This window comes from Salvelinus fontinalis, chromosome 40 (genome assembly GCF_029448725.1).
Source record: "Salvelinus fontinalis isolate EN_2023a chromosome 40, ASM2944872v1, whole genome shotgun sequence".
In the NCBI taxonomy this organism is placed as follows: Eukaryota; Metazoa; Chordata; class Actinopteri; order Salmoniformes; family Salmonidae; genus Salvelinus; species Salvelinus fontinalis.
Genome location: NC_074704.1, coordinates 9894474 through 9918932, shown reverse-complemented (window position 1 = coordinate 9918932; position 24459 = coordinate 9894474). Strand labels below are relative to the sequence as shown.

Genomic DNA, 24459 nt, shown 5'->3' with positions numbered 1-24459 from the left:
TTAGGTGTAGAAACATCCCTTTGTCAGTACTCTGTGCCATAGACCAAGACTCCATATCTTAAACTGTTTGTGTAATATTACCTGTAGATATTATATATTATCTGTAAATATTATATATTACCTTTAGATATGATATTACCTGTAGACATGATATATTACCTGTAGATATACAGTATATTACCTGTAGATATTATATATTACCTGTATTAGCAGTTGTAGTAGTAGAAGAAGTAGATATGATATATTACCTGTGACAGTCAGAGTTGTTCCAGGGAAGCTGTACCCCCATTCTGCATACTGTGTTTTAAATCTGAACTTGTACTCAGCTGAATCTCTCTCTCTCAGGTCTGTGATTCTCAGGGTGCAGTCTTTCTCTTTAGTCCCAAGGTACTCAGCACGACCTGCATACTCTGGACCGAGCTCAGGATTTTAGGCACCTCATTACATTTCTCTTGTATATACCAGTTTGGTTCTGAGACCACATGATAACTTGGATGTTGATATGTGCAGAGCAGTTCCACTGTTGAGCCCTTCACAGCACAGATACAACAATTTCTAAGATTTTACTGAGTTACAGTTCATACAAAAAAAATCTGTCAATTGTTATAAATGAATTAGGTCCTAATCTATGGATTTCCCATGACTGGGAATACTGATATGAATCTGTTGGTCTCAGATACTTTAAAAAAAGGTAGTTAGTATCTGGTGTGACCACCATTTGCCTCATGCAGTGCGACATCTCCTTCACGTAAGACAATGGATTTAATGTATTTTTGTATTGAATACATGTGTCATGGAAATGAACACCAGGGACTCAAAGTAAAACTTAAATTAATAATTATTTTTTAATCAGGAAGCTGGAGAGTTCCAACAAACTTAAAATACCATAGTACGGTCGGGAGCTCTTTCGGGGCAGTCCCGTTCTCTTATATACTGCTTACACAGACAAGTTATATTTGCATGATTTACATTATTCATAATTAATTCACCACTGACGTTTGGTTCCTGCATGTGACTGGCACTGTCTCCTATCTTAACTTATAGAACATATTCTGCTAAAAGGTCTGAGGGGGGTCATGACCATCTCCCCCTCACATCTTTACCCAGCACCTAAAGGAACCAATAATTGTATGAGACAAGATGTACAATTCAAGGCTCTCTCTTCAGACAACATTTCCTTCACACATTAATATGAACCTACAATTGTTGAAACATTATTCTACATTATTTAATGGACAATAGGAGTTAATGAAATAAGATACAGAACTTCTACTCCAAGACACTTGATACATATGGATCCAGAGCTGCATATTATGCTACACAGGTTACCATGGTAACCAGACTTAGTAAACTGTTAGAGAATGGGAGATGGATGACTGTTTCCAATATGTTTCCTATTGAAACTTCATTTAGAGATCTGAAACTGGTGCCAGAGAGGAGGGAGATAAAAAACTACACATTTGTGCATCCTGGTGTTTTTTCAGTGATCCTGACTGAACAAAGCTCTTTCCACATAGACAGGAGTAAGGTTTCTCTCCAGTGTGTATTCGCTGGTGTGTAGTCAGGGTGAAATCGAGAGCAAAACTCTTCCCACACTGATCACAGCTATAAGGCTTCTCTCCTGTGTGTATGCGTTGGTGTATAGTCAGGTGTCCTGATTGATTGAAGCTCTTCCCACACTGATCACAGCTATAAGGCTTCTCTCCTGTGTGTATGCGTTGGTGTATAGTCAGGTCTCCTGTTCGACTGAAGCTCTTCCCACAATGATCACAGCTATAAGGCTTTTCTCCTGTGTGTATGCGTTGGTGTGTAGTCAGGTGTCCTGACTGATTGAAGCTTTTCCCACACTGATCACAGCTATAAGGCTTCGCTCCTGTGTGTATGCGTTGGTGTGCAATCAGATTGGAATCTCGAACAAAATTCTTCCCACACTGATCACAGCTATAAGGCTTCTCTCTTGTGTGTATGTGTTGGTGTGTAGTCAGGTGTCCTGATTGATTGAAGCTCTTCCCACACTGATCACAGCTATAAGGCTTCTCTCCTGTGTGTATGCGTTGGTGTGTAGTCAGGTCTCCTGTTCGACTGAAGCTCTTCCCACAATGATAACAGCTATAAGGCTTCTCTCCTGTGTGTATGCGTTGGTGTGTAGTCAGGTCTCCTGATCGACTGAAGCTCTTCCCACACTGATCACAGCTATACGGCTTCTCTCCTGTGTGTATGCGTTGGTGTGTAGTCAGGTCTCCTGATTGATTGAAGCTCTTCCCACACTGATCACAGCAATAAGATTTCTCTCCTGTGTGTTTGTGTTTAGTCTGGGCTCCTGATTGTTTGAAGCATTTCCCACAATCAAAGCAGGGGTAAGGCCTCTCCCTTGTATGAATTCTCTGATGAGATATTAAGATTTTAGATGCAGTGAAACTCTTCCCACACTGAGAGCAGTGGTACGGTTTCTCAACAGTGCGAATACTCTCGTGAATTATCAATTCCTTCTGTTTAGCAAAACTCTTCCCACAGTCAGAACAGCAGTGGTGAGGGTTCTTCCCTATACGTCTCTGCTGGTGTTTCGTGAGGTGTTCTGATCTGGAGAGACTCTTCTCTTTCTTGTCAGCATCATGAGGTTGTTGAGGCTCCACAGATGATAAGGCCCTCCCACTGAGAGAGCAACGATTAGGGATGTTGCCTGTGAAACAAAGACATTGAATAGTTAGGTTTTGCAAATATGGGTCTTCCCATGAAATTAATGCCCTTTGCATCCCTTTGATATTTTTCCAGTAATAACTGTGCCTCAATAATCCATTTTAAATCAATGTTACATGAAATAAAGTGCCCTTTAATACATAACACATGGAGAATTCGATTAATCCAATTTTTAATATGAATAAAGACTTGCTAAAGTTACACAATTCAGCATTTTGACAAGTCCCTCAGTCAACCCTATTTAACTTCTAGAAAGATTTTAACCCACCTAATACAATAATTACTCCAAGTTTTACCATCTTTGAGTATGGTTACAAGCCAGAATAATATGATTATTGTGAATAATCAATTAGTATAGGAGTTTGATTTAAATGTTGACATGCTTGGAAAGTAGAACAATTTCCCGAATAAACCTCTGAAATCAGACTATCTGACGGGACTTTGATAAATGCATAAAATTGGCTATCAAAATAAACGTGCTACAACAGCGGCAATGTAATTTAAGCATATTTGATTCTGAGTTCGGACAAATAAAATGTGTATGTGAAAATATTTCCAAGCTGCATACTTTCAGTTTTTCCTGAACTCACTGGACTCGGTCAAAAGAAGTTAGCTGGCGCTGCTTGTGTTAGAACATGCAGATTAAATACACCTCTATAACTCTGATTAAAGTGTTTACATGTCCTAATCATTCTAAAGATTGATCAGACAACCAGGTATTTTTAAAGGCGTATGCTTCCTTCTGTTATGACCTTACACCAATTAAGATCTGCAGAGTAAGGTGTTTACATGACTAATGCCAAACTCAGCCTACTGCCATAATCAGTTTCATAGGAAATTATTAGTGTGCATGTAAAGGCCTAGTTATTTGGTGACCTTGACAGTCATTTCTGAACATAATTTATTTAAAGTGATTAGTGATTCATTTACATCTGTCCCTCATTTTAAGGTCTACCCTGTTTGGGGCAGCAGGTAGCCTAGTGGTTAGAACGTTGGGCCAGTAACCGAAAGGTTCCTAGCTCTAGTCCCCGAGCTGACAAGGTAAACATCTGTCGCTCTGCCCCTGAACAAGGCAGTTAACCCATTGTTCCTAAGCCATCATTGTAAATAAGTATTTGTTATTAACCGACTTGCCTAGTTAAATACAGGTTAAATACATTAACTGAACTCTTGTTTCAATATGATGAAACTGTTCTTTAATTATTTTTTGAAAAATAAACATTGAACATCTAATAGTCAAATCAGAGTAAAAGCAGGTGAGCAGGTTCTACTGTTTTTGACAATTTACTGCTGTTTTGTGGTGGAAAACTGAGGAAGTCAATCCTCTCCCCATACATAGACATGCTAGAAATATTTGAACAATAACTTTTTTTGTGAAAATTGCATTCAATTGCTACTCCTTGTTGCACAATACAATACTAGCTTCCATTCCCATCACCAGCGGATTCATGGCTGATTTAAAGGACTAATATACCCATGTAAAATAGCGGTTTTGTTGTTTTTAGTTGTCCCCCATTACAGTCAACCATGTTACTTTATTTGGCACATTGGCACTTACTAAAGTATTTATTTTTATTTAACCTCGAGATGAGAAAACTTGTTTTTTCTTTAGTTGAACACATGCTCTTTATGACAGAATGTTAAAATGATGTGAAATCAAACTTTTTTTTAACCAAGTTACACTTCTTAAAATTGGGTGGAACGACCAGATATTTTCATCAATATATAACTCATCAATTAATTGTTACAGAAGCAGACTGTAGTCTAATCCACACGCCATGGTTCTTACTTAATGAAATCAAATCTCCATGTTCCTCTTCTCCTCTCTCAGTTCCACTCTGCCCCGGTGTTTTCCTGCAGTCGACCAGATCCAGCAGTAAAGTACAGGGAGGCGATTGACCTGGGGACTCCGGGAGGGTGGAGGGGGACGGGCTAGCTCTGTCCTGTTGGCCGCAATAAGTATTCTACATAGATTAAAATGAAACTAAATATTTGATTAATTTAGTCTACACCTCTAATTGATTTGGGTGTATCGCATGACAATCAAATTTTTCCTGAAATGTTTAATCGTTCACTACAACAAACAAATCTCATAGCATTGGGTTAGTGGAGGCTTGGGACAGTCAGAGTTTCCACCATATTTCTTATACCAGTCATTTCCTTTCAACCAGCGAGAAAGAGACGAAGCGAGAGGGATAACTGGGCCCAGAAGCTGGCTTCTGGCTTATTTGATGGAATATACATTTCGTAAAGATTAGGTTGTTAGGAGAGTATTGATAAAAGTAGGAAACTTTATATGGGAGTAGTGCCTGGTCGTCACTAGTTACAGCAAACAAAACCATAAACCACGCCCATTTCTACCATTGATCTTATTAAAATTTGATTTTAACCCTAACCTTAACAACACTTCTAACGTTATTCCTAACCCGAAATAAAAATACGATAGACGTTTGACTCTGTGGCTGTGTAACTAGTGGAAACACGCATATCTGCCTCTCATTGGCAATAATGGTCCCACCTGATCTTGCCTCTTTATCGATTGCCTTCCAATGTTGAAGACATTTATTTTCTTTGTTAGAACGGCCACTTGAGTATCTGGTCAAATAATGGACAATGTATTCGAAGTCAGTGAAAGAATGTGAACACTTTGGGAGGAAGGAGAGATTATTAGGTCATAGTCACATATTCCTAAAAATGATATAGTATTAGGCTACTTTGCAGAAAGAAAATCCCTACACGTTTAACCGTCATGGTTTCTTGTCCAGCGGTTTAAACCGAACACATTTTACACGGTTACAACACAGCAGGCCTATACTGTTAAAACCAGACTTACCCGATCCATTGTGGAAGCTATTGTTTCTTTGTATGGAATGAAATGTTGTAGGCTACAGTACAGTTTGACTACTTTGTTGTAGTGTTCGGATAATGACTTGGGAGTTGCCGAGAGAAAATTCGATTCTCAAGACTGCAAATGATGCGCCCCTAGACCAGAGCAATCAAACATCTATTTAAATATCAAAACGTAAGTTAGAACAAATAAACGTCTCATATAGCCTAGTATTACCTCAGAAAGTTCCTGGATAACATTTTACGTGATCTATAAAAGTCGAGTAAAGTCAAGAAGACGTTCAACAACACCCCCTTTCACTAAGAATCCTGTTGTCTGCTATCGTCTACTTTTACCTGACAGCCACTTGGAACACATGCGCAAAGAGGGAGAATCTCCACAGGCCTATCTCTCTCTCGTGAGGGAGTGTCTGGGAATTAAATGTTCCGGTCTTTCGCTGCTGATATAATGGCAGCTGCGGTTCACCACCAACACAGATAGGACAAAGAGCTATTTATGCAAATATTTTCAATGGGTACATCAAACCTAATTCACAAGTAATTCTCCGGTCAAAAATAAACCTAAGTCCAGTGATGAAAAAAGTACCCAATTGTCATACTTGAGTAAAAGTAAAGATACCTTAATAGAAAATGACTCAAGTAAAAGTCACACAGTAAAATAATACTTGAGTAAAAGTATTGGGTTTTAAATATACTTAAGTATCAAAAGTAAATGTAATTGTTCAAATATAAGTATGAATAATTCAAATGTCCTTATACAAAGCAAACCGGAAGGCACAATTTTCTTGTTTTTTTATTATTTACGGATAGGCAGGGGCACACTCCAACACTCAGACATCATTTACAAAAAAATATTTGTATTTAGTGAGTCCGCTAGATCAGAGGCAGTAGGGAGGACCAGGGATGTTCTCTTGATAGGTGTGTATTGAACCATTTTTCGGTCCTGCTAAGCATTCAAAATAAAGTAAAAGTTGTCAAATATATAAATAGTAAAGTACAGACACCCCAAAAAACGACTTATGTAGAACTTTAAATTGTTTTTACTTAAGTACTTCACACCACTGCGTAAGTCTTTCTTCTAAACTAAACTACAGCCAAATATACTGTATTTATAACTAACTCCCTTCTGTCTATGTATATAACTTGTATACAATAAATAAATAATAAAATAAAGATGTAATTTCAAAATAACAATAAACAATCCTTTATAGCTAAAATATAGCTAACGTTAGCTAGCTACAGGTTTGGAGGCCACTTTAAAGATGAACCCTCTATCCTGACACCTCTGGATCAGTGCATTATTAAACATTAAGATGCAATAAGTTATGTTATCATGAATATATATACTCAGCTAGAGGAGAGAACATGATAAATTAAAAATATAATTTATTCCTCTTCTTTCTCAACTTTCACTCCATTTCTCTCTCGCTCTCTTTCTCCTTCTCTAGGATCCGTCGCTGCACCCTACTGTGTCTGTCTGCGTCTCCTCTCCCTGCCCCAGTACAGTCTGTGATGTCATGAGGGAATCTCTTTTCCATTATCCTCTGTTCTCCGTGGCCACTCTCCTTCCTGGACCGTCGCCTAGCGACCGTGCTCAGAACCTTGAGCCGTTGCCAGGAGCAACCGTGTAGCCTCCATGGAGGAGGCGAGGATGATGTCACTCATTATAAGACCTTGGTTACATCACAGGCCACCCTGTTCATGCAAACCACCAGACCGCTAATATTTTAGGCTAACCCTATTTGTTGATGTAACGGGTACCAAACTAGTTATACATTTGGACAATATGTTCATCTGGGAAGAAAGTTATCCATATTACAAAATACAAACATTTGGGACTGACCAACAAGTAGCCTCTCTGAACACTGAGTTTTCAAGGTATACTATGGGTGCACCCTCAAAAACTCACTAGGAATACACCAATCATAGCACATACAAATGTACAAGGCTAGACACACAAAACAATTAGCCTACACTTTTTAAAACGAGAATGAGATATACAGAGTTAGCTCAAATGTTCAAATTATTATCTTTATATTCAAGCATCAAGCATATCAAAAGTATCAAAAAACTTCACACACACACACACACACACATTCACCGAACTTAAACATAAGCTACAACAATGTAAGTAAGTATAATACAAAAGTCAAAAAAGAACTCCTCTACAAACAAATGTAGATTACAATGTTCCCTCACTGGTGTCCATAAAGCCAACAGCACACAATAAACACATCTATACACTGAGTGAAATTGAACATTGGCTACATAACTGCAAGTATAATATGAAAGTCCCAAAAACATGCCTCTGTACAAAAGCTTTAACTCACAGCAAATGTTCCTTCACCCTTGTCAGCCTGTTAAGGAAGAGTCATAGCATAGCTGCTTCAGAGTAACCCGGAGGTAATTACCACTAGTAACAATATAAGCTCAAAAAACTAGCCATGATTGTTGGCCATGTTTTCCAAGTTATATGCAGCTTCATGTCTGTGTCCTCTGTAGCTCAGCCCACATTTACCAATAACTTTAACTACATCAATCACACGTTCCATGACCTGCCTCCTCTTTGATCAATCACACGTTCCATGACCTGCCTCCTCTTTGATCAATCACACGTTCCATGACCCTTCTCCTCTTTGATCAATCACACGTTCCATGACCTGCCTCCTCTTTGATCAATCACACGTTCCATGACCTGCCTCCTCTTTGATCAATCACACGTTCCATGACCCTTCTCCTCTTTGATCAATCACACGTTCCATGACCTGCCTCCTCTTTGATCAATCACACGTTCCATGACCTGCCTCCTCTTTCTGACCTGGTCTCATTGAGCTGACATTTGCTTATCACTCAGAAGGGTACGGATGTCTGCTTTGCTGGCTCTGAGGAAAAAGACTAATGCACTTTCTCTATGGGTCTTGCTTCACTCATGTTCCTGTACTCTGTGATGGGCATGTTTCCAGACCTGCATGCCTCCTTTGACAAATGCACTATCACTGGCTGAAGGTTTTGAGAATGCAAGACATACTGAGCAGAACAGGGAGTGAGTTACTTCATTGTATGTCAGCCATTTTCTGAAATTACCCGGTGCTCCCGACGGCCAGTCCGCCATTGTGCACTGTACACTCTTAGAAAAATGGATTCCAAAAGGGTACTTTGGCTGTCCCAATAGGATAACCCTTTTGAGTTCCAGGTAGAATCCTTAACCCAAAATGTTTATACCCGGAACCAAAGAGGTTCTGTCTGGAACCAAAGAGGGTTCTTCAAATGGTTCTCCTATGGAGAAAGCCGAAGAAACCTTCAAGGTTCTAGATAGCATCTACTGTCAAATCCACCATTCCAGTGTCTTAATTGGTATATTGTATTTACTTCGCCACCATGGCCTATTTATTGCCTTTACCTCCCTTATCTCACCTCATATGCTCACATTATATATATACTTATTTTTCTACTTTATTATTGACTGTATGTTTGTTTTACACGTGGTCCCGTGTGGCTCAGTTGGTAGAGCATGGCGCTTGCAACGCCAGGGTTGTGGGTTCATTCCCCACGGGGGGACCAGGATGAATATGTATGAACTTTCCAATTTGTAAGTCGCTCTGGATAAGAGCGTCTGCTAAATGACTAAAATGTAAATGTTTTACTCCATGTGTAACTCTGTGTTGTTATGTGTCGAACTGCTTTGGTTTATCCTGGCCAGGTCGCAGTTGTAAATGAGAATTTGTTCTCAACTTGCCTACCTGGTTAAATAAAGGTGAAATTAAAAATAAAAATAAATAGCACCTTTTTTTCTAAGCGTGTTGCCACGCCCACTCTATAACACTTCCAAAGAAAGAAATTGTCACCGCGCATCACCATGGCGTTGATGAATTGTGTGACGTCATTGCATCGGCAATCCACAAGACTAACATCTGTTGGAAAAAAGTTTGGATGTTGCCACACACAAACCTACTTGTTAACAAAATTGAGGAAGTTTCCTTTAAAATTATTCACAAATATTATCCTGCCAACCACTATATGAAGAAGTTTAAGGAAAACATCAACTCAAATTGCTCCTTTTGTAATGACCACCCAGAAACAGTGTTGCATCTTTTTTGGCATTGTATTCATGTAAGAAAACTGTGGCAAGACATCAGTAGGTTTATAATTGAACACATTTATGAAGATTTTACACTATTGTGGAGAGATGTACTGTTTGGATTCTTCACATACGATAGAAATAAGCTGGAATATTTTTATGTCATTAATTTCATTATTCTTTTGGCCAAATTTCATATACACATGTAAATTTACAAACAAAAAAACACATTTTCTTACCCTACAAAAAAGAAATTGAACTGTATTTTAAGACAGTTAAATACTCTACTAACAAAAAAGCTGTTAGAATTGTAAGTATATGTATGTCCCTTAATCCCTTAAGGTCATTGTGTAATTGTAATGTGATATTGTACCCCCTAGCTCGATTGTCCATTGTATATAATCTATATATACTTGTGTTCCCTTATGTACTTTCTGTATTGATTTGTTGTTGATAATAAAAAAATAAAAAATAAAAATCTATATTTTTTAAATAAATAAATTTAAAAAACATATGGACATTGAGTTCCCGGCGTCATTTGTTTGGCTTCTAACTGTTAGAGGATTTCTGCATCCCAAATGTCAACCGACATTATATAGGGAATATGATGTCATTTCAGACAGACTATTTGTAAGTTTATTCTAGTCTGGTGTATGGATGTGATGTTTAAATCACTGTGCACATTTATTGTTAGGCCTCATTAAATAAAACTGATTATATTGTGTTATTTAATACATGGAGCGTACTAAGTGAAATCAAGCCCAGCGTATACTTTTGTTTAAAAAGGGATGATTTAACCCAAAATCATTCTCATGATAAATTATATTGCATTTGCCAAAAAATCTAAGCAATTACAATGTTAATTGCAAGATGTGTATGAAGGTCCCTATTCAGACTTGAGATATGTAGCCTTAATATGGACTGAAGTCAATAAAACATGGACATTAGGCAATATTTTGGGACTTAAGTCGATGTTAAATTCTCAAATCTGAATAGGGTCCGACGTGAACAACAGTGTGACCACCACATTAATGAAGTTACAGAAATTATTTCCCAGTTTGTTTTGCGATGACCATGACACTCTACAACATTATAGGCAACAGTTTCCTCTCGATAAAATACACGCAAAGAGCTAAAAAAAACAACCTGCAATGACGAGTTAGGTGTATTATCTTGTTCCCTTTCAGATATACAAAGAAGCTCAGTCAGCTCAGGCTCAAGCCATTAGCCAGCGACCCATGTAGAACTTGTCCAAGCCCCTATAGTAGGGCTCCCGAGTGGCGCAGCGGTCTAAAGCACTGTGTCTCAGTGCAAGTGGTGACACTACAGACCCTGGTTTGATTCCAGGCTGTATCACAACGGGCCGTGATTGGGAGTCCAGGCAGAGTCATCTTGTCTTCTGGTGTTCAGCTTCATCCAAAATGACACCCCATTCCCTACATAGTGCACCAGAGGGAACAAGGTACCATTTGGGATGCAGACAATATCATCTTGTATTCTGGTCTTGTGGTTGGTTGTGGTCTCCTTGGTTCTGGGTTTGATGACTAGAGGGGTGTCCTACTCAGCTTCTTGTGCCGTAGGTCTGTTATGAAAAGAGACACAACATGTCATCATCAATCTTCACTTTTGGGGTCTCATTTTAAGTAATCATGTAGATTTTAACACATTTAAACCAATCAACTGCTGTTCTGCTTAACATACAAGTGTTTTATGCATTCCTAAGTGTCAAGCACAAGTACCATCTAATAAAACATTTATGTGAGATGTTGTAATGTCTGGACTTACTCACCGGGTCCCAGCACTAGGGCAGTTGAATTTCACAGCATCATACTGGACATCCTCATCCTCTTTCTGTGGTTGAGGAGGTTGGACAGTGGAGTACAGAGTCACTTCCTGGTTATTGGAGCAAGATAGGTGGACATTGGCGTAGTCAGCATCACCCTGTTAGTCTGTGCCACGGTAGGGGCCATGGCCATGCCTGAGACGTTGTCATACACTGGACTGAGTCTCCCTGGAGGAGAAAAGACAGACAATATAAGCATACCTTGGGAATATTCCATTGGTTCCATTGTGCCAGGCAAGATTAATCGAGCACTGTTAAAAGATCTGAAAGAAAACAAATACTTTTTGACCTCAACTCACCTGTCCATTCCCTGCTGACTTTAATGTTTTTTTACACAAGTGAATGAATGAGTCAATCATTGAATAACAATCACGTTGATAACAAATCAAAATGATAAAGTAGAAGATAAGTCTTAGAAAGATGCTCACCTGAACCACATGAAGCCAGAGAGACAGAGGATGAGAACCACAACTACATTTCCTATAGCAGCATTCTTCTGTATGTCCCATCAGCTGCACTAAAACCTGGTAAAGGGTTTTACAATAAATATGTCTAGATCTTTTTGGGGCAAACTTATTCTAGAAGAGGCCTCTGGTCCATAGTGAGAAGCAGATGTTGTTAAGCAGATAATGGATTTAATTTATTGATCAATTGAATACATGAATACACACCTTGTAATGTTGAAACATTATTCTACATTACACAATTATTTAATGGGTAATGGGAGTTAATTAAATAAGATACAGCTCTGAACACCCCCACCCACCTCAACATCCCCCTCTATACATAAACTGTTCACTATGACATTTTCCATTTAGATGACAAGTTTACAGTGGTGTAAAGTACTTAAGTAAAAATACTTGAAAGTACTACTTAAGTAGTTTTTTGGGGTATCTGTACTTCACTATTTATATTTTTGCCAACTTTTACTTTTTACTCCATATATTTTGACACCCAAAAGTACTTGTTACATTTTGACAGGAAAATGGTCCAATTCACACACTTAACAAGAGAACATCCCTGGTCATCCCTACTGCCTCTGATCTGGCAGACTCACTAAACACAAAGGCTTAATTTGTCAATTATATCTGAGTGTTGGAGTGTGCCTCTGGCTATCCATCCATAAACATAACAAAAATAATAGTGCCATATTGTTTGCTTAATTTAAGCAATTTGAAATGGTTTATACTTCTACTTTTGATACTTAAGTTCATATTAGCAATTCCATTTACTTTTGATACTTAAGTATATTTAAAAACAAATACTTTTACTTTTCCTCAAGTAGTATTTTTACTGGATGACATTCACTTTTACTTGAGTCGTTTTCTAGTAAGGTATCTTTACTTTTACTCAAGTAGGACAATTAAGTACTTTTTCCACCTTTGCACGTTTGTGCTCTCTGGTATTTTTTCAGTGACCCTGAATGAGCAATGCTCTTTCCACAACATTTCTCTCCAGTGTGAATTGAGTTTAATAAGCATACTGAGTAGAACATCAATAGATACAGTCACAAATATTTATATTTTTTAAGAGAAACGGGGCTGTCTGATAGGATTTAGTTCCTCGATCCCTGTCACTGGCCCACACTCTAGTACATTAGGTGGGTAATGCACCATAACGTTGGAAGCCAACCGCTGATAAACTTCACAGAAGATGATCTTTTTTCATTGTTAGGGTGGCGACTTGAGTATTTTAAAAATATTTTTATTTAACTAGGCAAGTCAGTTAAGAACAAATACTTATTTACAATGACGGCCTACCCCGGCCAAACCCTCCCCTATCCCGGACAACGCTGGGCCAATTGCGCGCCGCCCAATGGGATTCCCTATCACGGTCGGTTGTGATACAGCCCAGGATCGAACTAGGGTCTGCAGTGAAGCTTCTAGCACTGAGATGCAGTGCCTTAGACCGCTGAGCCACTCGGAAGCTCTTGAGTATCTGGTCATATAATTAATAATCTGACTTTCAAAACAGTGGAGGTGAACAAGTGCACACTTTAGGAGGAAAGTGAGATAAGTAATATGACAGATTTCTAAACATGATATAGCAGACGGGTACTTTGCTGAAGGAAAAATAAAATCCCAACAAGTTTTACATAATGTTTTTTTTTGTCCAAGCTATTGTTTTTTCAGTGTTCATTCCGAAGACAATAAATGTGTAAACTACAGTACAGTTACTTTGTTGTCACAGTGTTCAAATAAGGATTAGGGGGTTGCCAAGAGAGAATTCCAGTCTCAAGGCTACATTAAGAATCTTGTTGTCTGCTATCGTCTACTTTTACCTGACAGCAACTTGGAACAGAGTTCTATTTGAGTCCAGTTGTTCTCAAGGCTGTTGTTGCATCTCCCTCCCTGCAGCCTAGAAACATAAAGAGACAACAAACACACTTTATAACTGGTGAAAAACTACACCTGATACTTCAATTAAGCAGGAAAAATCACTTATTATAACAGATGTGTAGCACTGTAAGACACGTGTTTCTCTGTTGTAGTTTTAAACCTGTTTTATTCTCAGGACCAGGACCATAACATTGAATATTGGGACCCAGGCCAACAACATATCCTGGTCTCTATTCTCGGGACCATGACTACAACATTGAGTATTGGGACCCAGGCCAACAACATATCCTGGTCTCTATTCTCAGGACCAGGACTACAACATTGAGTATTGGGACATAGGGCACCAACAACATATTGGTCTCTTCTACATAATACAATTAAACATAAAAAAATATATACATATTTTAAAAATGAATATGCAATCAGCAATGTAAAACAAAACAAGAAAACATGAAACCACATTCCAGATGTTTTACAATATTTTCATGCAAGCATTTGTACCACGTAACAATTCACCAAAAATAAGTAGAATGGTAATGTATAGGATATTGGGCTGGAATTTTATTTCTGAAGAGAGTGCTCGCTCTTCTCTCACTCGGTTTTGGTTCATGCAGGTGACTGTGACCCTCAGACCAGTTGGCAGAACACCCAGAATATGTTCTGGATGTTAAGATAGGAGACATTGATCAGTTTCTTGGGAAACTGAGCCTGCGGGATAACAGCCAGTCACATGCAGGAACCAATTCATGTTCTGTAGATTTTAGTTTAGCCGTATATAGGACAACTGGACAAATGTAAATGACTTAAATGTAACTGCTGGGACTGCCCCAGCAGAGCTCCCGATCGATGTGTACTATGGTGCATTGAGTTGGTTGGAAACTCTCCACTTAACTGTGAATAAACAATGATTCATTTAAGTTTGACTTCGAGTGACCCCTGTGTAGAATTTCCAAAACAATATTATCAAGTGTATTTCCAGAGTGAAGAGAGAGAAGTTTGGTAGGGGAGACGTTACTGGTCGTGAAAAAACAGAAGAGTGTGAGATCTGTGGTTGACATGACCTATAAGTACTGATGACGCCTTGACGCCTCATCCTAACAACCAAATGTGTGAACATCTTTCTGGAGCACACTTAAAATACAATAAGGAAAGTTGAAAGATATCACTATTAAAATCCTTTAAAATAAATACAACAACATAATTTGACCACACCAATAGTCCTATGTCTTCTCTACTGCCATGTCCCATCAGCTACACTAAAACCTGGTGAAGGGTTTTACAATTAATATGTGAACATCTTTTAGGACCAAACTAATTCTACAAGAGGCCTATGCTCCTTATACATGTTTTATTATTATAGATAATAAAAACATAAAATGAATGTGATAAGCAGATGTTGAGCAGATAATGGATGTAATTTATTGATCTTTTGAATACATGAATACACACCTAGTATTGTTGAAACATTATTCTACATTACACAATTATTTAATGGATAATATGAGTTAATGAAATAAGATACAGCTCTGAACACCTCCACCCCACCACACACACACACCACTCCTACTCCAAGACACTTGATACATATGGATCCAGAGCTGCATTTTATGCTACACAGGTTACCATGGTAATCAGACTTAAACTGTTAGAGAATGGGAGATGAATGACTCTTTACAATATGTTTTCTATTGAAACTATCTTCAGAGAACTGTAACCGGTGCCGGAGGAGGGAGATGCTTTCTGGTGTTGTTTCAGTGACCCTGAACGAGCAAAGCTCTTTCCACATAGACAAGAGTAAGGTTTCTCTCCAGTGTGTGTGAGCTGGTGTCTAGTAAGGGCTCCTGAATGATTGAAGCTCTTCCCACACTGATCACAGCTATAAGGCTTCTCTCCAGTGTGTATGCGTTGGTGTGTAGTCAGGGCTCCTGAACGATTGAAGCTCTTCCCACACTGATCACAGATATAAGGCTTTTCTCCTGTGTGTATGCGTTGGTGTGCAGTCAGAGTGGAATATTGAGCAAAACTCTTCCCACATTGATCACAGCTATAAGGCTTCGCTCCTGTGTGTATTCGCTGGTGTCTAGTCAGACTACCTGAATCCATGAAGCTCTTACCACACTGATCACAGCTATAAGGCTTCTCTCCTGTGTGTATGCGCTGGTGTCTAGTCAGACTACCTGAATCCATGAAGCTCTTACCACACTGGTCACAGCTATAAGGCTTCTCTCCTGTGTGTATGCACTGGTGTCTAGTCAGGTCTTCGGACAGAGCAAAGCTCTTCCAACACTGATCACAGCTATAAGGCTTCTCTCCTGTGTGTATGCGTTGGTGTTTAGTCAGTTCTCCTGATTGATTGAAACTCTTCCCACACTGATCACAGCTATAAGGCTTCTCTCCTGTGTGTATGCACTGGTGTCTAGTCAGGTTTCCGGATAGAGCAAAGCTCTTCCCACACTGATCACAGCTATAAGGCTTCTCTCCTGTGTGTACACGCTGGTGCGTAGTCAGGTTTCCTGATTGATTGAAGCCTTTCCCACACTGATCACAGCTATAAGGCTTCTCTCCTGTGTGTACACGCTGGTGCGTACTCAGGTTTCCGGATAGAGCAAAGCTCTTCCCACACTGATCACAGCTATAAGGCTTCTCTCCTGTGTGTATGCGTAGGTGTGTAGTCAGGGCTCCTGATTGACTGAAGCTCTTCCCACAATCAAAGCAGGGGTAAGGCCTCTCCCCTGTATGAATTCTCTGAGATTGTAAGGTTTTAGATGCAGCAAAACTCTTCCCACACTGAGAGCAGCGGTACATTTTTCTCCCAGTGTGAATCTGTTTGTAAATGACCAATTCCCTCTGTTTAGCAGAACTCTTCCCACAGTCAAAGCAGCAGTGGTGAGGTTTCTTCCCTATACGTCTCTGCTTCTGTTTCTTGAGGTGTTCTGATTTGGAGAGACTCTTCTCTTTCTTGTCAGCATCATGATGTTGTCGAGGCTCCCCAGATGATAAGCCCTTCCCACTGAGAGAGCAACGATTAGGGCTGTCCCCTGTGAAACAAAGATATTGAATAGCATGGACATCTGAAATCAGGCTACCTGATGGAACTTTGATAAATGCTGAAAATTGGCAATCTAAATAAATGTACTACCACAGCAAACATGTTAGTTTTGAGAAGCATGAAGGAAACTTGCGCTGCTCGTGCTAGAACATATGCAGATTAAATATGCCTCTATGAATCTGATGAAGGCCTTGACGTGTCCTAATAATTTGAAATATTGCTCAGAAAAACAGGTGTTTTTAACAGCGTCACTTCGATTGTCAACTTAAGCTGTTTTGTGGTGGAAAACTGAGCAAGTCAACCCATTTACCCATACATAGACATGCTAGTAATCTTTGAACAATTCCATTTTCTGGATTGCATTAAATTGACACTAACTGTTGCAAAAAACAAGCTTCCATTCCCCGTCACAAGTGAATTGGTGGCTGATTCCCCGTCACAAGTGAATTGATGGCTGATTTATGACTATTTTACTGTCAACCCTGTTACTTTATTTGGCACATAGGCACTTAGTATAGTTATATTTTTATTCAATGTCTTGAGATGGGAAAAACATGTTTTTCATGAAATTGAACATGTTCTTTTTATGACAATGTTAAATATATATATTTCACCTAATTTTAAGTTACTTTTAAAAATGGGTGGAACTACCCAGATATTTTCATCAATATATCATTAATCAATGAATGACTAAAGTGCAAAGAGATGGCAGAATTCTGATATGACATCATTGTTTTAGCACCATCTACTGAGTTTTGGAACTACGGTGTGCGACATGGTTCAATGTTCCAATATATCAGCACAATCTACTTTTTAGATTTTTCAAATCGCCGCCGTCTTGAAGCAAAAATTGGGATCATGTTTACTGCGCTAATGACCATACCAAAAAACAGTAAAAAAAAAAGAAAAAAAGAGCAATGTAGAATACAGTGAACTCAGCAAAACAAGGAATTTGTGGTAAGTACATGCGGGCCGCCATCTTTATGCACCTCCGCTATTGTTTCAGAAGCAGACTGTAGTCTAATCTACACACCATGGTTCTTACTTAATGAAATGAAATCTCCATCTTCCTTCTTTTCTCCTCTCTCAGTTCCACTCTGCCCCGGTGTTTTCCTGCAGTCGACAAGATCCAGCAGTAAAGCGGAACTGGGAGGCGTTTGACATGGGGACTCCGGGAGGGTAGAGGGGAACGGGCTAGCGTTGTCCTGTTGGCCGCAAGAAGTATTAAAACGTGTATAATTAAACCAAATATTGTATTCATTTAGTCTAAACCTCTGATTGATTTGAGTGCATCCCTTAAATCTAATTTTCCTTCAAATGTTCAATCGTTCCCTACAACCCACAAATCTAAGAGCATTAGATTGGTGGAAGCTTGGGCTAGTTTCCACCATATATCTCATACCAGTAATTTCATTTCAAACAGCAATTTAGAGGCGAAGCGAGAGGGATAACTGGGCCCAGAATCTGGTTTCTGACTTATTTGATCGAATATAAATTTCGTAACGATTAGGTTGTTATGAGTGTATTGATAAAAGTAGAACGCTTTATATGGGAGTAGTGCCTGGTCGTCACTAGTCATAGAAGTCATAAACCACGCCCATTTCTACAATGGATTTTATTTTAACCCTAACCATACTACTTTTTTACTTAACCTTTATTTAAACTAGGCATGTCAGTTAAGAACAAATTCTTATTTACAATGACGGCCTACACTGGCCAAACCCGGATGAAGCTGGGCCAATTGTGCGCCGCCCTATGGGATTCGAACCAGGGTGTCTGTAGTGACGCCTCTAGCATTGACACGGAGTGACTTAGACTGCGCCACTTCTAACTTTATGCCTAACCCTAATAAATAAAAACACGATATAGACATTTGACTTTGTGGCTGTGGTAACTAGTGGAAACACGCACATCTGCCCTCATTGCATATTATGGTCCCACGTGATCTTGACTCTTCACGATTGCCTTACATTTTTTTATATTTTTTTTTATGTGTTCGAGCGGCCACTTGAACATCTGGTCAAATAATGGATAATGTGTTCGAAATCAGTGAAGGAATGTTAACATGTGCACACTTTGTGAGGAAGGAGAGATAATTAGGTTATAGCCACAGATTCCTAAATAGGCTACTTTGTTGAAGTAAAAAAAAATCCCAACAAGTTTTACTGTCTTTTATTTTATTTTGTAACGACATTTAACCGAAAACAAGAATGTGGAGGTGCAAAGATGATGAAAACTAGGCCTAGACATTTTATACAGCACAGCAGGCATATACTGTTAAAACCAGACTTACCCGATCCATTGTGGAAGCTATTGTTTCTTTGTAAGACATGAAATGTGGTCGGCTACAACAGTACAGTTAGGCTACTTTGTTATCTTCTTCTTCTTTAAGGTTTAATGTCAGACTACGCCTATTGGCGTATTGCCGCCACCTACTGGACGGGTAGTGAACGGGGGGGAAAAGTCCATTGTGGGAAATGAATGCGGGAGGGGGGATACAGTACCACCATCATCATCATACACAAAAACAAAAATGTTGTTAATCCCCAAATTCCCGGAGGGGCGGCGCCATGTGAGGATGTACTTTTCTGAGCTCCTCAACAGAACATTTAAATATTTGGGCAGATTGTATTTCGGGGCTCCCGAGTGGCGCAGCGGTCTAAGGTACTACATCTCAGTGCTAGAGGCGTTACTATGGACCCTGGTTTGATTCCAGGCTGTATCTCAACTGGCCGTGTTTGGGAGTCCCAACGGGTGGTGCACAATTGGCCCAGCGTCGTCCAGGATCGTTGTAAATAAGAATTAGTTCTTAACTGACTTGCCTAGTAAAATCAAATACAATTTTAATTCTGATCAAAATACCCCTCTACAACCTGAGACTCCATTTTAAGGCTTAATGTCACGTTTTTGTACGGTCATACGGTCGTTTTTGTACGGTCACATATGTACGGTCATATTTTGGATGTTTTATTTTGTTTATTTTGTCTCCCAGGAATGACTCTCATTTGCATTTAATGTAAGTACATAATTACTGCCGCTAGGGGAGCTGTGACGTCAATGAAGTGAGTTAGTGATATATTTAACATTTCTTCTTCATGATGGAGACTGACTAGTTCTGAAAACGAACGTTTCACCGTCTCATAATTTTACCCTATTAATTCAGGTATGTAATGTGCGAAAATGCAATATGACTTAAAAATATTGAGGTAACATGGTTAATTACTTAGTCCATGATTTTGGTGACGTTTGAGGGCAGTTTTAACAGCGAAAAACGTGTTGGTATTTTCTCCATTGTAAGTTAATGGAGTTAGGCTAAACTGCTAACGTTAATGGTTTAAACTTTATATGAATAAGAAGGGATCAACATGGCGTCCAAACTTGCTGTACTTTTTTCTTCTTCAACTTTTTAGATCCAATTTGTTTTATTTTCAATGAACAAAGGCTCAGTTTACTTTAGGTAATATATTTAAATATGTGATGTCACAAAAAAATGTGTTAGTGTTAATATTTGTACGAAAATAGCGTTTAACAGTTCGCTAGCTTGATGCTAACCAAATTTAGCTTGGTTGAGCGCTTTAGTAGTTAGCTCTAGCCTAGTTGGTTTTAGTCAATGTCATTATTAATGTAATGGTTGTAGTGTAACAGTGTAATTAAGTTATTAAATTACTGCATAAAATGGGTATTATGCCACCTCCTGGTGGATCAGTGTGCTTAAATTGTCAAATACACTCAGTGATAAAGGTATGGAATTCTAGGTAATCCACAGTAGATCTATGGAGAATTGCTGTGGGTGAGTTGAACGTTGAATGATCCCGGGATAGAAATGTATAAAGTTGACATTACATTACAAAGTCCATCTTTTAAATCGCAATTTATGTTATTAGTAACTAATGTTGTTGGTTTGGCGTCAAATAAACCACTCTGATATTTGCCGAATCTCAGTTTGCCATGTGGGTTTTATGCAAGCTAACGTTCCCTCTGAAGTTGGCAGCTAACTTGAAAATGCATCTACTTTAGGAGTGCTATTTATATCCCGTCGACTACTCATCATTTATCCATACTGTGTGTCCCATGATTGCAGCTTTGGAAATAAATGAACTATCCATCCATTACTCCTTCATTGGTTGACTCACTGACTTGAGGAACGGGACCAGGAAGGTCACAGTAGCATTGTTTCGCATAGGCGTCCAGTAATTTTGAGTTTTTTCGAATTTGACACTGATAGTACAGTGAGTTTTATATTTAATGTGTAGATGTATGGTGACTACACGTTTGGATGAACAGACCAACGGGCGAGTCCCTTGACGGGTACCAGGAATGGTGGAAGGACAATCTGAAGGTAATTATCATTTCACACAACACAGCAGTGTCCAGGCCTCCAGAGTATTGACTCTAGCGCCCGCTATATGGAGGGGATCCGCAGCAGTTAACTGACGTAAACAATGCAATTGTATATAACATTATTGCATATACTGTAGTATATATATATTTTCATTGACTTAGTGTTTTTATCTAGCTGTTTTTTGTATAATGTACTTTGTCACTGATACTCCACCTGATGTGGAAGTTGTCAAAGCAGATCAGAATGCCTTCGAAGACAACCTTCAGGCACGGACTGAGAAGAATGTGGAGGTTTTTGACCAGGTAATAATTATTGACTCCAGTGGTCATGCCGCCACCCTGGAGTTTCTCACAACTCATCTCTTTTCCAGGGATCATACCAACCCCACTGACATCAAAAATTAGACGGGTATCCTTTCTTTTCTGTCTGCCGTTAACATTGCATGTCTAATCAAACATTTTAAATTAAATCATTCAATAACTATTATTACATACCTGATAATCATTTAACCTGCGTGTTTCCTTGTTTACGTCTGTCTCCTACCCTGCGCCCTTTTCTCTGCTCCTGTTCTCCAGGACCTAGGGGTTCTGCGTAACACCCAGACATGGATGCATCTGATGTCCTCCATTACCAACAACCCTCCAACTTTTCATTACATCAGCTACTGTTATTGTCATGTTGTCATTATCTACTAAGAAAGAGCACGACAACTATCATACTGGGCACATAATGTGAGCTGCACAGATTAGCTAAAAACACTAGCACTACAAACACTCAGAACAAAGAGGGCAGCAGCGCCTGGACATTGCATTTTCCCTCTTCGAGTCCACTACCTGCTGGAAAAACAAGTGACAGGCAGAACCTCCCATACACACAAGACCCACTCTATTCCACACACCAGAATTCTGTATTTCACTCTTATTGCCATGTGAATGTACAAAAACATCTGAAAGTAAATTGACACATGTACCAAAAAAATATCAATGGTTATGTATTTAAATCTAAAATATTGCTATATTGGTTTTCACAGCTGTTTCATAAGATGTTTGTTATTCTAAATTGTAACGTATCCCTATATGGTATTTGTTATCCGCTCGAAAATTAAGGTAAGTATTTTTTCTAAACTAAGCTATAGCCAAATATACTGCATTTTTAACCAACCCCCTTCTGTCTATTTATGTAACTTGTATACAATAAAATAGTTCTTTCAAAATAACACTAAACATAATGCTTTATAGCTACAATATAGCAAACGTTAGCGAACTAATGACGAGCTCATCTCTGCTGCCTGGATGCTTTAACGTTGTTCTCGTCTGGATTTCTTGCTATTAGCTAGCACATGAACAGTAGCCTACTGCAGTAGTCAGACTACACGATTTACCACAATTTTATTTTTACACTGCACAAATATTTGTGAACAGTCAGCCCTCGAATGCTAGCTAACTGACTTTCGTTTATTGTAACATTGACACTGTATTTGTGCGGACTACAGGTTTGGAGGCCACTCTAAAAGCGAACCCTCTATCCTGACACCTCTGGAGCAGTGGTGCAGGTATAACATGCAGCACTACAGATGGGGCAAAACAATGGAATGGAGAAAATACAGAAACACAGTGCAAACGCTTATCAAAGACAAACTACTACAAAACTGAAATCCAGGACCTAAAGAAGAAAACCCCTAAGGAATTGTGGGACTACATTAACAAAGGACTGGGACAAAAGAAAACAGGTCGAGGGAATTGAAGACAACGATGTTTTTAATGTATTACACTGCTCAAAAAAATAAAGGGAACACTTAAACAACACAATGTAACTCCAAGTCAATCATACTTCTGTGAAATCAAACTCTCCACTTAGGAAGCAACACTGATTGACAATACATTTCACATGCTGTTGTGCAAATGGAATAGACAAAAGGTGGAAATTATAGGCAATTAGCAAGACACCCCCAATAAAGGAGTGGTTCTGCAGGTGGTGACCACAGACCACTTCTCAGTTCCTATGCTTCCTGGCTGATGTTTTGGTCACTTTTGAATGCTGGCGGTGCTTTCACTCTAGTGGTAGTGTAACAGTATAACTTTAGTACGTCCCCTCGCCCCGACACGGGCGCGAACCAGGGACCCTCTGCACACATCAACAACTGACACCCACGAAGCGTCGTTACCCATCGCTCCACAAAAGCCGCGGCCCTTGCAGAGCAAGGGGAAACCCTACTTAAGTCTCAGAGCAAGTGACGTAACTGATTGAAACGCTAGTAGCGCGTACCCGCTAACTAGCTAGCCATTTCACATCCGTTACACTCACCCCCCTTTCAACCTCCTCCTTTTCCGCAGCAACCAGTGATCCGGGTCAACAGCATCAATGTAACAGTATAACTTTAAACCGTCCCCTCGCCCCGAAACGGGCGCGAACCAGGGACCCTCTGCACACATCAACAACGGTCGCCCACGAAGCATCGTTACCCATCGCTCCACAAAGGCCACGGCCCTTGCAGAGCAAGGGGAAACCCTACTTAAGTCTCAGAGCAAGTGACGTAACTGATTGAAATGCTAGTAGCGCGTACCCGCTAACTAGCTAGCCATTTCAGATCCGTTACACTAGCATGAGACGGAGTCTACAACCCACACAAGTGGCTCAGGTAGTGCAGCTCATCCAGGATGGCACATCAATGCGAGCTGTGGCAAGAAGGTTTGCTGTCTCTGTCAGCGTAGTGTCCAGAGCATGGAGGCGCTACCAGGAGACAGGCCAGTACATCAGGAGACGTGGAGGAGGCCGTAGGAGGGCAACAACCCAGCAGCAGGACCGCTACCTCCGCCTTTGTGCAAGGAGGAGCACTGCCAGAGCCCTGCAAAATGACCTCCAGCAGGCCACAAATGTGCATGCTACCACTAGAGTGAAAGCACCGCCAGCATTCAAAAGTGACCAACACATCAGCCAGGAAGCATAGGAACTGAGAAGTGGTCTGTGGTCACCACCTGCAGAACCACTCCTTTATTGGGGGTGTCTTGCTAATTGCCTATAATTTCCACTTTTTGTCTATTCCATTTGCACAACAGCATGTGAAATGTATTGTCAATCAGTGTTGCTTCCTAAGTGGAGAGTTTGATTTCACAGAAGTGTGATTGACTTGGAGTTACATTGTGTTGTTAAAGTGTTCCCTTTATTTTTTTGAGCAGTGTATATTAAAGCCTCTTTTGAATAATAAAAAGTAACAATATAATATAAAGACTTCTTTCTTCTGTGCTGCCGACAACGCAGCTTTTA

General features: G+C 39.6%; 1 protein-coding gene and 2 long non-coding RNA genes across 9 annotated transcripts in view; 2 read left to right on the top strand and 1 right to left on the bottom strand.

The window, feature by feature from the left end:
- Positions 1-820: 820 nt before the first annotated feature.
- LOC129839957 (zinc finger protein 664-like) overlaps positions 821-24459 on the bottom strand; it is a 32182-nt gene continuing 8543 nt past the window's right edge. Inside the window, exons 1-3 of one of the 6 annotated variants that reach the window (XM_055907706.1) lie at positions 5531-5843; positions 4487-4661; positions 821-2680 (exon numbers count right to left, since the gene is read on the bottom strand). In XM_055907706.1, the coding sequence (XP_055763681.1) occupies positions 1410-2680; positions 4487-4661; positions 5531-5539 (1455 nt within the window). In that variant the 5' untranslated portion in view covers positions 5540-5843 and the 3' untranslated portion in view covers positions 821-1409. Of the gene's footprint in view, positions 2681-4486; positions 4662-5530; positions 5844-9544; positions 11205-11411; positions 13824-15200; positions 16843-17898; positions 18059-18255; positions 18443-24459 lie in introns of those variants that run through there. The other 5 variants (XM_055907707.1, XR_008757120.1, XM_055907704.1 and 2 more) reach the window with 5 other exon arrangements.
- Positions 17550-18113, top strand: LOC129839973 (uncharacterized). Its single transcript, XR_008757133.1, has 2 exons — positions 17550-17810; positions 17944-18113. It is a non-coding gene; the product is annotated as an uncharacterized LOC129839973 (long non-coding RNA).
- Positions 19939-22990, top strand: LOC129839974 (uncharacterized). 2 transcript variants are annotated; one of them, XR_008757135.1, is made up of 4 exons: positions 19939-20016; positions 21107-21192; positions 21421-21603; positions 21771-22990. It is a non-coding gene; the product is annotated as an uncharacterized LOC129839974 (long non-coding RNA). The 2 variants fall into 2 exon arrangements; XR_008757134.1 differs by having other exon boundaries at positions 21421-22990.